This window comes from Macrobrachium nipponense, chromosome 28 (genome assembly GCF_015104395.2).
Source record: "Macrobrachium nipponense isolate FS-2020 chromosome 28, ASM1510439v2, whole genome shotgun sequence".
NCBI classification, from domain to species: Eukaryota; Metazoa; Arthropoda; class Malacostraca; order Decapoda; family Palaemonidae; genus Macrobrachium; species Macrobrachium nipponense.
In genome coordinates, this window is record NC_087217.1 from 31154701 (window position 1) to 31168400 (window position 13700).

The window sequence follows — 13700 nt, forward strand, 5'->3', positions numbered from 1 at the left end:
TATAAATAATAATAGATATACATATATATATTATATATATATATATCTATGAATATAATTATATAGATATATCATATATATATAATACTAGCCATATATTAATCTACAAATAGACATATACATATATATAGTAGCTATTATATTATATTACAGATATAATATGATATGATATAATCTACATATACATACATTGATAGTTATATAACATAGTCTATTATATTATAGTTATGTAGGGGATGTATATAATAATATTGATCATATATTATATATTCAATATATATAGATATATATATATATATTATATATATATGTGGATATTATCATTATATGTGTATATATGGTGTATATATATACATATAGTATCTTATATATATATAGTATATATTATATATATATATCTAAATAATATATATAATAATATATATCTGTATTGGATATATATATATATATAATGTGTGTATAGTATATATATATATATATATATATGATATATATTATAGTTATATAATATATATATCGATTATATATATATATATATAATATATATTTATACTATATTAATATATTAGTTATATATCTATTATATAAATTATTTATATATAGCATTTATAATTTATATTTCCTATAGTATAATAATATAATTATATATATATATATCTATATATGTGTGTGTGTTGTGTGTGGGTTGTGGTGTAGTGTGTGTGTGTATATATATATAATATCTAATAAAAGGAGCCCATAAAAACACCAAAATGTAGAGAGAAAAGTACTATATTTCAGAGACTGCTGTCTCTCTCTTCAGGTATATATGGTGTTTTTATGGGCTCCTTTTATTAGATGGAATTCTGTTGTTACAGAACACTTTTACCAGTCATATATATATATATATATATATATATATATATATATATATATATATATATATATATATATATCTTGCAGTTCCACAATGGTTCCGGGTGGGTATATAAGAGATCCTCACATGAAAATGAAAGAAGGAGGTACCAAGACTTTCAACTTTTATTCCAAAGTCATCTTCAGGGTACCCTGAAGATGACTTTGGAATAAAAGTTGAAAGTCTTGGTACCTCCTTCTCTCATTTTCACGTGAGGATCTCTTATATAATATATATCAATATATATATATGTATATATATATATATACTTATACCTACATATACTACATACATACATACTACATACTACAATACATACATACATGCGGTCCCTGGGTTCCGTTCTTGAGACGCGTCTTAAGCCGAACATCGTCAAAAATCCTAAGAAAACCTTACTTTTAATGCTTTGGGTGCATGGAAAACTATGTAAACTGTATTCTTATGGCATTTTTCATCAAAAAAAAACTTCCAATATTGATTATTTTGCATTTTTGGTGTCTTATTTCATCTCCCAGATGAGCGTTGTAGGCGTCGTAACCCTAGAACATGTGTCGTAACCCTGGAAATAACATCTATTGACAAGCGTCGTAACCTCGGAACGTCGTAAGCCGACACCGTCGTACCCCGGGGACTGCCTGTATATAATATATATGTGTGTGTATGTGTATGTGTCTGTGTACGTGTTGAAGCACTTTTCATACACACATACACATACATATATATATATATATATATATATATATATATATATATATATATATATATATATATATATATATATTATTCTTACCAAGTAATTACAGAATCAAAGTCTCCCCTCCTCCCCTCTCATGGACATAGGGCAGAAATGAATAGAGTTCATCAGCAGCGTTGTACTTATCTGTACCCTTGAGTGGGTGGGATTTACTACACTCTTAAAACTAGGGATGTCCAACCTTTTAATTTAATGGGCCGCATTGCAAACTTAAATATTTAACTGGGCCGCAAAACCCCAGAATATCTGAATTACATTTTAATGAAAAATGACAATATAAAACAAAACCATGTGCATACACTTTATTACAACATTGTAAATATTGTAATGTTTATATGTAGCTATACATAGAAAAAAAAACATTAAATTTAATTAACCAATATTAATTCAATGAGAATTTTGACTTTGTCTTCCAGAATTTAATGAAAATGACAATATAAAACAAAACCATGTGAATACACTTATTACAACATTTTTAAAGTATGTTATGTAGCTATGTAGCTATACATATAAAATAACCCCATAAATTTAATTAACATATTTATTTCAATTGACTTTTGACTTTGTCTTCCAGCCATATTGTTTTCAATATTTGCATCGAAGGATGTATTCTTAATTCTAAGAATGTTTGCTAAATGTCTGTCAGTCAACCTATTTCTTTCTGCAGTTTTAATGTTTTTCATGCTGGAAAAAAAACTGCTCGCAAGAGTATGTACTTCCCCACATACATAATAATTTTCTGGATAAATTTATAATTTGATTGAATTCATTGAGAGAATGCAATTTCTTATAAAATAAATGAAGTGTATGCTCACTATGGAAAGTTTTTAAACCTTCCCGACTTTGCAGCTCAATCAGTTCAAGTTGGTACTCAACTGGTGCTTTATCATATTGAAATGAAAATGGATATTAAATAATTTTAACTCAATTTCTATCTTTTTAAAATCAGAAAATCTAATTTTACGTTCAAAACACACATGGTGTTGTCACGATACTTATGATGAATTGTGTCTCAATGTAGGCTACGAGGAAATCATGATTTATTGTTATGTCAATATAGTAAGAAATAATCTAAGAAATTCTCAAAAATAATCTATAATCTAAATGACAATTTTAACAATGTAAATGAAGTGCAAATAATCTAAATATAGATTTTAAATAATCTAAGTTCGCAGGCCTACCTAAGCCTCATCACAGAACCAAGCGACTGACAATATTATAATCTGTTGTAAATTTCATCTTAATCATATTGTTTTTTAAATTGTTTTTGTTTATTATTTTGTTTATTAAATATAAAGTATTTTAATTAAATTTATATGACTCTCTAGCTCACTACATGATAAATTTGCTAAAATCTTTTTTTTTTTTTTTTAATGAGAGTCGATAGTGGGCCGCATCCAAACATTGAGTGGGCCACAATGTGGCCCGTGGGCCGCAGGTTGGACATCCCTGCTCTAAACAATAGCACATTACCAAGATTTTAAATTCTAAAAGCTACTGTGTTTAAGGGTAGAATATATAGCTATGTAATTACTTGGTAAGTATATTCAAAACTTGGTGTTGACATATTATTTTTGGATTTTTATAAAGGAAATGGGTTGTTAGTAAGTCTATTTTCGATTTATTGAATTCAGATATTGTATTAAGAGTCGAGTATACTTGTCAATTGCTATGAAAAATACTAAAAGGACAATGATAGTTTATATTGTTTTTTGTTGAGTGAGGATGTTTAGTTTTTATCATTCTGATGTCATGAGTCCTACTTTTAATTTGATATTCTTGTATACTTATTGAAAGTGATTTACAAACTATATTTTGGCTTGACAGTACCCGGTAAGACATGGTATTGTTGAGGACTGGGATCTCATGGAGAAGTTCATGGAGCAGTGTATTTTCAAATATCTTCGGGCTGAGCCAGAAGACCATTACTTTTTGCTGACAGAACCTCCGCTCAATACTCCTGAAAATAGGGAGTATACTGCAGGTATGGAATGCTTTCATTGTAATGTTAGCAAGCATTTCAGGTCTTAATTTAAGAGTAAGGGAGTATACTGCAATTGTGGAATGCCTTCATTGTAATGTAATGTTAATGTTAGCAAACATTTCAGAACCAAATTTTGAAAGTAATGGCTACAGATGTGCTTCCTCTCTTTTGTGTTTAAGAGCACAACACATCCACTCTCTTAAATGATTCTAACCTGCTAATAAAATAAGCCTTTATCCTCGCATGGCCTTCAGAATAAATGAAATAATACTTGTTAAGCCAGCTAGGACTGGGTCTGTAATCACCTGTTCCCCACCAGGTGGCATTGGAATTTTTACATTGTCAGAATTCTTCATGCTGTGTCCTTGTGTAGATGGTGTGAATGAGCATTACAGTGTTCCCCCTGTATTTGTGGGGGAAAGGTACCCCCCCCCCCAACTCGCTAATAGAACCCGCAAATAGTTGAAACCTCTATAAAAAATACCTTAAAATGTTTATGCATATCAGTTTTTTTAATAGTTTTATCACAAAAAGTGCATTTTATGATGGAATTGATAATAAAATTGTCTTTATAAAAAAAAAATACTGGGAGTAGGCGAAATTTCCACGAATAATGGGGGTGCATGTTCTAGAGAGAAGTCTGTGAATACGTGAGTCCGCAAATACTGGGGTTTCATGTATTACTTTTTACTATTTCTGGCGTGTTTTCATCTGTATGTTATTGTGTTTTTATATTTTTTGCATTATGTCATTTGCATCAAACAGAGATGGAACTGTTAGGCTGTATAGGAAAAAAGTTTGTGTATGTAAACTGAATGATTTGGTTGTTGGGCATATGCATGTTACCATAGTTATTGAGGCATCAGCGGGGTTTTCTTGTTGTTGTGAAGAAAGTTAGGAGAAAAATAATGAGTAATTGAGATTTACTCTACTTTTATTTGTTAGCAAAAAAAAGGATAAATTAGGGTGAAGATCTTGGTCCCCCTATAATGATTGACCCTTTGCGGTTTCCCTCGCAAGAGTGAAGGTGTTGGAGTCTAGGTATCTGTCTGTAGCCATCCCTCTGGACTGGTGTTTGTAGGTCTTTTACTGGACAAAGAACCATTGCGTGTCGTGGGGCCAAGGTATGTGCCCTTCCCAACCTCTCTCAACCGTATTCTGGTTTAAATCCGACCCATTTTCTGAATGATTTATGTACAGGCAGGCCTGTTATCGGTGGACTCTGTTAATGGGAATCCGGTTTTATGGTGCTTGTCTAGTGCCATAAGATTGGCTATTTATGGTGCCATAATGGGCAGAGTTTCAATTATTGGCACCATTTACTGAAATGCGTTGCCATGAGTTGCTTATGGTGCCATAATGGGCAGAGTTTCAATTATTGGCACCATTTACTGAAACGCGTTGTCATGAGTTGCCGAGTTTTGGTTAATGGTGGTTTTCACTTATCGACACCCCACCAAGAGCAGAAACCCCGCCAATAACCGGGGAATGTCTAATTTAACGCTTACGTTTAGCAGCCCACTATCCATTTTGGAGAGAGCGAGAGTGATGTATATGAACTAGTTGAGTTATCTAGGAGTTATCTAGGGATTCTAGACATGACCTGTACTTAAGTTGTTTCCAAGAGGCACGTTGATTCTTCTACAGGTAGTCCCTGGTTATCGGCAATCCGGTTTTATGGTGCTTGTCCAGCGATGAAAGTCAATGACTTTTGGCTCTGATACATCCCTAACAGAGGTGCCAATATCGGGTTATTGGCATAGATAAGCCCTCGGAGAGAGTAACTACTATGACATATGTATCTTATGGGGCAAGAGAGAGAGAGAATGAGCTATACTTATTTAAAAGGGGGAAATGGAAACATTATTGTATTCCCTTAAAATGATATCACATCACATGAATTTTGTAATTAGAGAGAGAGAGGAGAGAGAGAGAGAGAGAGAGAGAGAGAGAGAGAGAGAGAGAGAGAATTATTACATGAACGTTAATTGGCAACACAACAGCTTGCCCCCCTTCTGTCATATTACTTGACATATTTGACAGCCCTGGACTTCAGCTTAGTAGTACCTGTATCTCAAAAGAAAGAGGGGGGTTAGAATGGATTTTCCTTTATTCTTACATAATTTTTAAATTTATAAACTAAAATCTTAGTAATTTACTATAGTATTTTCTTTAATGAATTGGTATTATCGCTGTTTACATTAATATGAATATTTGAAAATTAGTAAATCATGTATTTAGAGAGAGAGAGAGGAGAGAGAATTTTTATATTGTATGATATCATTTATCTTGTTAAACTGACCTATACATTATTATTCAGTACATATTAATATTTGAAATTTAGTAAATCATTTTTTAATAAAAATGTGTTTAGTCTTGAAATAACATCAAAATACACCAATTAGTGAATAATTATTGAAAAAACCAGTGAATAGGCAAATTTCAAGTGAATAATGGGTAGATATGGTCCAAAGAAAAAATGTGAATCTTGAGAGAAAATATTTTATATCTGTATGTGCATGTACTATATGTGAATGTGTATAGAGTGGGACCTCGGTAATCACGGGATGGGGACCACAAACACCCGCATTAAGCAAATATTTGCATTGTCACACCCTTTAAAAATTGCTTAGTCTAGCCAAACTGCCTACTTTTATAGTTAAAACACCAAAGACATCATCCTACCCATAAAAACCCTTACTGGCTAAGTGCCTATTTTAATACTAGTTCAAACACCAAATATACTTTCAACTATCATATGCATAATCATTATTGATCCAGCCTAGCCTATGTTGATTGTTGATACACACGTACTTAAAACTATGGCAAACACATTGCATGCCTCTCTTAGTAGTAGTAGAAGGGAATTGTTCTTGAAATGGCTCCCTTGCTTGTGTTATTCCTCCTTTGTTTGTCTATTTTAAGTTTGATGTCTTTAATGCCACAAATCTTTTAGAAATTCTTCCTTGTTTTCAGTTTCCCCCTTCATCAGATCTGCAAACAAAATTATAGTAACTAAAAATTCCTCATATTTTCCTGATATGGCTGCTGCACAAAATTATACCTATTTTGTGAATGAGTACATTTATTATAAGAAATTATTTACTGCAAGGGTTAAAGTACCATACTGTAATATTAATGTATAAACAGCAAAATACAGGTGATTACATTGATAGTCCTAGCAGGGTAGCCAGGTGTTATTTTGTTTGAGTGCAGATCTCACCCAGTGGTATGAAGATTTGAGCTAGCTTTAACGGTAAGTATCCAAGTAATGAATTATATCCTAAAAAATAATTTTCATTTATTAGCCTTGCGTTCTTTTGCATGTACTGTAATTAAGTGAAAACATTAAAATTTTTGGATGTATGACACCCTTTGCTATAGTTAAGTGGATAATTGGTCATTGGGTTGTTTTGTTGCGAATGTATAATCTCTCAGTTTTTATAATAAACTTCCATGGAAGTATAACCACTTTATGGTTCTGTAGCAGTATTTTATTATTATTATTATTATTATTATTATTATTATTATTATCATTATTATTATTATTATTCATTATTATTTATCATTATCATTATCATCATTATTATCATTATCATTATCATTATAAATATTAGTATTTTTATTATTTTTATTATTATTATTATTTATTATTTATTATTTATTATTATTGTTATTATTTAGTAGTATAGTATAGTAGTAGTAGTAGTATAGTAGTAGTAGTAGTTTATTCTTTATTATTTTTATTTTTTTATTTATTATTATTTTTATTATTTTATTTTATAGTAGTAGTAGTAGTAGTAGTAGTAGTAGTAGTAGTAGTAGTAGTAGCGTAGTAGCAGCTAGTAGTAGTAGTAGTATTTATTATTTTTTATTATTTATTATTTATTATATTTATTATTATTTATTTATAGTTAGTAGTAGTAGTAGTAGTAGTAGTAGTAGTAGTAGTAGTAGTAGTAGTTATTTATTATTGTTATTATTTATTATTATTTAATTATTTATTATTTATTATTTTTTTATTTATTTATTTATTTATTTATTTAATTTATTTATTATTTACTTTTTATTATTTATTTATTATTTATTATTTATTATTTATTTATTTTATTTATTATTATTCTTATCTATTCTTTATTATTTATTATTATTTATTCTTTTTATTCATTTATTATTATTTATTTTATGTATTCTTCTTAATTATTATTTATTATTATTATATCTTTATTCTTTATATGTAGTAGTATAGTATAGTTAGTAGTCTTGTATAGTAGTATAGTATGTAGTATAGTAGTATCAGTATATAATAGCTAGTATATTATATTATTTATTATTTTTATTATTTATTTATTTATTATTTTTTATTTTTTTTTTTTTTTTTTTTTTTTTTTTTTATTAGTATTTTAGTAGTGTATATGTAGTAGTGTAGTATATTAGTATATATTTTTATTATTTTTATTATTTATTTATTATTATTACTATTTTTATTTATTATTTATTATTTATTTTATTTTATTTTTTTTATTTTTTATTTATTTATTATTTATTTATTTAGTTTTATTTTTTATTCATTTATTATTATTTCCTTTATTATTTATTATTATTTTATATTTATTATTATTATTATTTTTTATTATTATTTTTATTTATTTCTTTTTATTATTTATTATTATTATTATTATTTTATTATTATTTATTATTATTATTATTATTATTTATTATTATTTATTTTTAATTATTATTATTATTATTTTTCTTATTTTTATTATTAATTTATTTATTATTATTTAATTATTTATTATTTATTATTATTTTTATTATTATTATTATTTTTATTCTTTATTATTATTTATTTATTATTTATTATTGTTTATTATTATTTATTATTTATTATTGTTATTTATTTATTATTATTATTTATTTATTATTATTAGGTTTATTATTTCTTTAATTTATTATTATTATTTATTTATTATTATTTATTATTATTATAGAGGTATCTTGTACTTTTGGGGCTGGCATCCAGACAATAAGATATAGCTTTTAGTAATTGTAGTAAAGAATGTAGGATACTATTTATCAGTTTTTTTTTTTTTTTCCAGAAATTATGTTTGAATCTTTCAATGTACCTGGACTGTACATTGCAGTGCAGGCAGTACTCTCTTTAGCAGCATCTTGGGCATCTCGTCAGGCTACTGAGAGGTCACTGACTGGTACTGTCATTGATTCAGGAGATGGTGTGACCCATGTCATTCCAGTGGTAGGTCATGGCAATTTTGTCATTGTAGGCCCTAGGATTTACAGTAGATACTGTAGTATGGCATGTGCTATATGTTTTATTGATTTCTTCAGATAAGGTTGGATTAGACAATCCGTATAAAATTTTCCAAAATGTCTATGAAGAATATCATTAAATATAGCTGTATAAAAAGATATGAATATATCATTATTCATGAGATAATCTTTTAAGGACACTTTGATCTTATATTTGTTCATATATGAAACAAACCTTCGGTCTTAACATAAGATTGAATCTTCTAGCACCAGCTGGAAAACTGATAAAGTTCTTAATGTAAAGTTAAACCTTCTAGTGCCAGTGGGAAAACTGGTAAAGTTAACAAACAATTGTGTACTCAAGGAACTACAGTAATATCCTGAATTTAATCGAGGTTAGGTTTAAGACCCCCTCGCACAAAGAGCAAAGGGAATTTTCGCATATGTTTAGCACGCTCTCTAAAAATGCTAAAAAATGCTTACTTCTAGTTTGAACACTAAATATAACTGTAATCATGCTCCCTAAATACTTTAGCTAACTTTTACATTAAATTAAAGTTACCATAATTTCATATAAAAAAGTTAGCTTAATACATTACCCATGAAAAAGAAGTAAATGGCTGGTAAAAATATAGGAGGGTGTCGAGATTAAATATGTTCATCGTAGTTCTTTCTTTTTTCCCCCTTCCAACCAGCTAATCTATTTTTAGAAGTTTTTTTTAACCATTTTCAAGAAATTCTTTATTTTGTCTCTTTCTCTTTGTTTCTGAAATTCTTTTTCATGAACAAACAGTGGTTTTTATTTAAATTGATACAACTCTTAGTTATAAGTGTCTGTTTTAGAACAGGCATTTACATTTCGTATTAAGCAAACGTTGAAATGAAATTAAAGTTACTGTAATTCCCTTTAAAAGTCAGCTTAATACATTACCTTAAAAAAGAAATAAATTACACTCCCTCCTGTCACATTATGTACTTGACATATTTGACAGCTCTGGACTTTGAGCTTCTGTGGAGTTCGAAAGAAAGATGAGGAAAATTATTCTTTATACTCATCATTTTGTTATTAATGTTATATTATTATTATTATTATTATTATTAATTATTATTATTATTATTATTATTATGATTATTATTGTATTATTATTATTATTATTATTATTATTATTATTATTTTATTTATTCATTTTTTTTTGCTCTATCACAGTCCTCCAATTCGACTGGGTGGTATTTATAGTGTGGGGTTCCGGGTTGCATCCTGCCTCCTTAGGAGTCCATCACTTTTCTTACTATGTGTGCCGTTTCTAGGATCACACTCTTCTGCATGAGTCCTGGAGCTACTTCAGCCTCTAGTTTTTCTAGATATTATTATTATTATTATTATTATTATTATTATTATTATTATTATTATTATTATTACTCGCTTTTCTGGTTCAGTGATGCTTATTAATAATTGGCCAATATTCATATTGGGAATAATGCTGTAAGTGGTATTTTATTTATAACAGTTATTAGTAAAAAAATGGTATTATCAGTATTATTACTATTAATATTATAATCACAAATTAGCCATACAACTTCACTGCATATAAGTTGATATGTATCGTATTAGGTTTCGATGAGAACGGATGGTTTAGATTTCAGATTCTTTTATTTACAAAGTACAGGCTTTAGAAGACATAGTCTTCTTTTATAGGTATTGATACACTGATACCTGAAGATGAAGATCGTGTGTTTTTGAAAGCTTATATTTTGAAGCCTAATATGAGTTATATATATAGATGTGGTCAATGCTAGTACCCATCGTATAACAAAATGAAGAGGCAAAACATTTCAATACATGTGGTTTCTTTATCATCGCCAGTGTTTCAAGACAGTGGTCTCATTTTCAAGGCTGAAAAGGGAAAACCAAAAAACGTGCATTACAAACTTGTACAGCAAGATGAACGAGAAGATGAAGACTATGTTGGAGGTCTCTCTCGCGTTTCTTTACAAAAATGAATTTTTTTTTTTTTTTGCCCTTGGTGATTATACATCTTATAGTAAGAGAGACTGCTGCCAAATTAGCCTGCACTATCCCTCCAACAATTTCATATGCCCCAGTGTCAGACTGGGTAAAATCTGTTAAAACATTGATTTACCAGGATTGGAAAGAAGAATGGGCCTCGGTGCCAACAACAAATAAACTTAAAAACATAAAAACTGAAGTCTATGCATGGAGGACATCCTCACAGGAGGAAAGATCAAAAGAGGTGATCCTAGCAAGGCTACATATAGGACACACAAGATTCTCAGATGGTCACTTGATGTCAACACCACATGCTGACCCAGTGAAATGTAACAGATGTCAAACACCCATGACAGTACAGCATTTGCTTGTTGAGTGCCCAAATTGGACCCAGCAAAGATCTATTTATCTGTGGAGTTCGGAAATGAAAAATATTCTTGCTGAAAGCAGGGATTTTTCAATTAATAAAATCATAAATTTTTTAAATAAGATGGGTTTCTCAAATAATCTAATTTTTTTTTTTATTTATTTATTTTTTTTCCTTCTCAGGATTGATCCCTGGAGAACCAGCCCGAGAAGAGTCTACTTGAGACTCAGAGGTCTGGAAAAACTAACCCCTATTAATAATAATAATAGTAAGCAGTGTGCTAATAGTGTCTCCACGTAATACCTGGCGTGTAAGCGGGATTGTGTTCTGCAATTGCAGATATACTAATATTCTTTTTGCTCCAGTCAGTGCCTTAGAAATCTTTCAAATCACAGCTACTTGAGGCCTATTGGTCCTGGGAAATGGGTAAAAGAATGCAGTGTATGTGCTAGTGCTTGGCCCTTCCTTTACCACAAAAATGTCCTCCGACCAACCTCCAACTGTAGCACAAGTGATCCTGGCACTTACCAGTGCCTGTGCCCCACACTCAAGTTCCGTACATGCAAACAACTGTCTTTACTTTATACAATACCAATCAAACCTTCCGATGTTGAGTCCGCTATACAATCTGTCAGTGATATCTTCTCCGATGAGGAAATTAACGTTGCATATACGAAATGCAAAGATCTGATACCAGAAAACGTTCTCAAGGAGCGATTCGCAAAAAACCTATCTTCTCACAAGAAAATATCATATATCACTAAGTGGCTGAGGACTTGCTCAGTGGAACTGTGCCAATGACCCTTACAATCTGCCTCCAAAGGGGCCTGCTGACCTAAGCCTGCTTGCAGTGTACCACACAGCAGAAAATGCCTTCCATACAGCAAAATCCCTCTCAGAAATAATTGTAAAAAACTCGGAAAAAATCGAGGAGACAAATGATAAATTCTCAGCTATCTGGGATGTGATCAAACGACTACAGGAATCCCTAGAGCCTAGACAGTCTTAAAACTGTGGAAACAATCTCGCACGGATCTGGGATGCAATCAGAGGAGTGGAGGAATCGCTAGACAAACACACAGATAGCCACCAGACTCTTTTGAATGTGACATCCAGTTTTTCCTCACCTCCCAGCAACACGGGAGTGCCCCTATCACCCATAGACCATTCCGAGAGGACCGTTGGTCTCCCGTCCTCTTCTCCCTCCCCAGTGCCTCCAGTGGAAGATAGATCTCCAGTGACGTTCACCAGTCCTTGTGATTCTCCCCACCCTATCTCTCCCCTCGAATTCCCAAACGTGGATGTGGATGAGAGTGATCATGAGGGGTCTGGCAGCTGGCAGATACAAACAAGCAGAAAGAAGAGAAGAACCTCTCATTTGGCTGCTGGACCAGAGCCCAACATTCATGTTTCACCTCGCCCGGAACCTGAGAAGAGATGTCGCGTAGTAATTCACAATCTGCGCTCATCGGTGACATTAGACGCCATAGTGGAGAGTGTCAAGTTTCTCATGGGCTCTGACCCACTCATCTCTCACAAACTCCCATGCAAAAGTAAACATAAAGTGGCTTACATGATTACCTGCCTATTTCAACACCTCGATGTTCTTAAAGGCAAGAATTTCGGCCCTAATATATTAGTTTCAAGATATAACCTAATCTGGTACCAGGGTCCCCCCTCCCCCCAGGGAACTTACTGACACCCCAACCAGGGTCACTTCCACCGCAAGTGCCAGTCCCAACCACGGCGAGTGACTGCCCACTTCCCCTGGCTAATCCCCCATCCACCCAAATGATCAGCACATTCGTCTCCAATCTTCGTGAGTAGCCATGGATACATTATACATAATCTCTTGAAATATTTTTGGCCTCAAGAGGAACATGCCTCTCCTAAACATGTTCTGCAAAAACTTCAAAGGGATCATTGCATTGCAAGAAACGCCCCTCTGGCCACATGACCTTGTCAGTTGCGATTCAATACATGAAGACTTCAGAACCTTCTCGACTTCATCGATGCAAGTTACAGATCAAATTGTAGCTGTTCGCCCAAAAGGGGCCTTTCTTTCCTGTGGCACAAATCATGAGACAACATGGTAAATGTGAAGACCTACAGGAGTGACAGATTGCTGGCGCTTCAGGTGACAGTAGAGGACTCTAAATTCCTAATAATTAATGTTTATATGCCCTGGGAAAATAACAATAATTTTGATCAGTACATCATGATTCTAGGTTAGTTACACAGTATTATTCACGATTCTCCTGCTGATCTTATTTGTATGATCGTGGACCTTAATTCTCATCCCACAAAACAATTTTATAATGAATTCACTCGCTTCTGTCAAAATCATGCTCTCCCTATTAGCGATGTAATGCACCTCCCTCCCCCCTCCTATTCATATGTACAAAATAGAGCAGACAC

At 31.3% G+C, this 13700-nt stretch overlaps 1 protein-coding gene across 1 annotated transcript in view; it reads left to right on the plus strand.

Moving 5' to 3' along the window:
- The window catches only part of LOC135201643 (actin-related protein 3-like), a 127538-nt gene that overhangs the window by 29822 nt on the left and 84016 nt on the right, over window positions 1–13700 (plus strand). The window contains exons 3-4 of the mRNA XM_064230740.1: window positions 3477–3633; window positions 8736–8893. Coding sequence (XP_064086810.1) covers window positions 3477–3633; window positions 8736–8893 — 315 coding nt within the window. The remainder of the gene's footprint in view (window positions 1–3476; window positions 3634–8735; window positions 8894–13700) is intronic.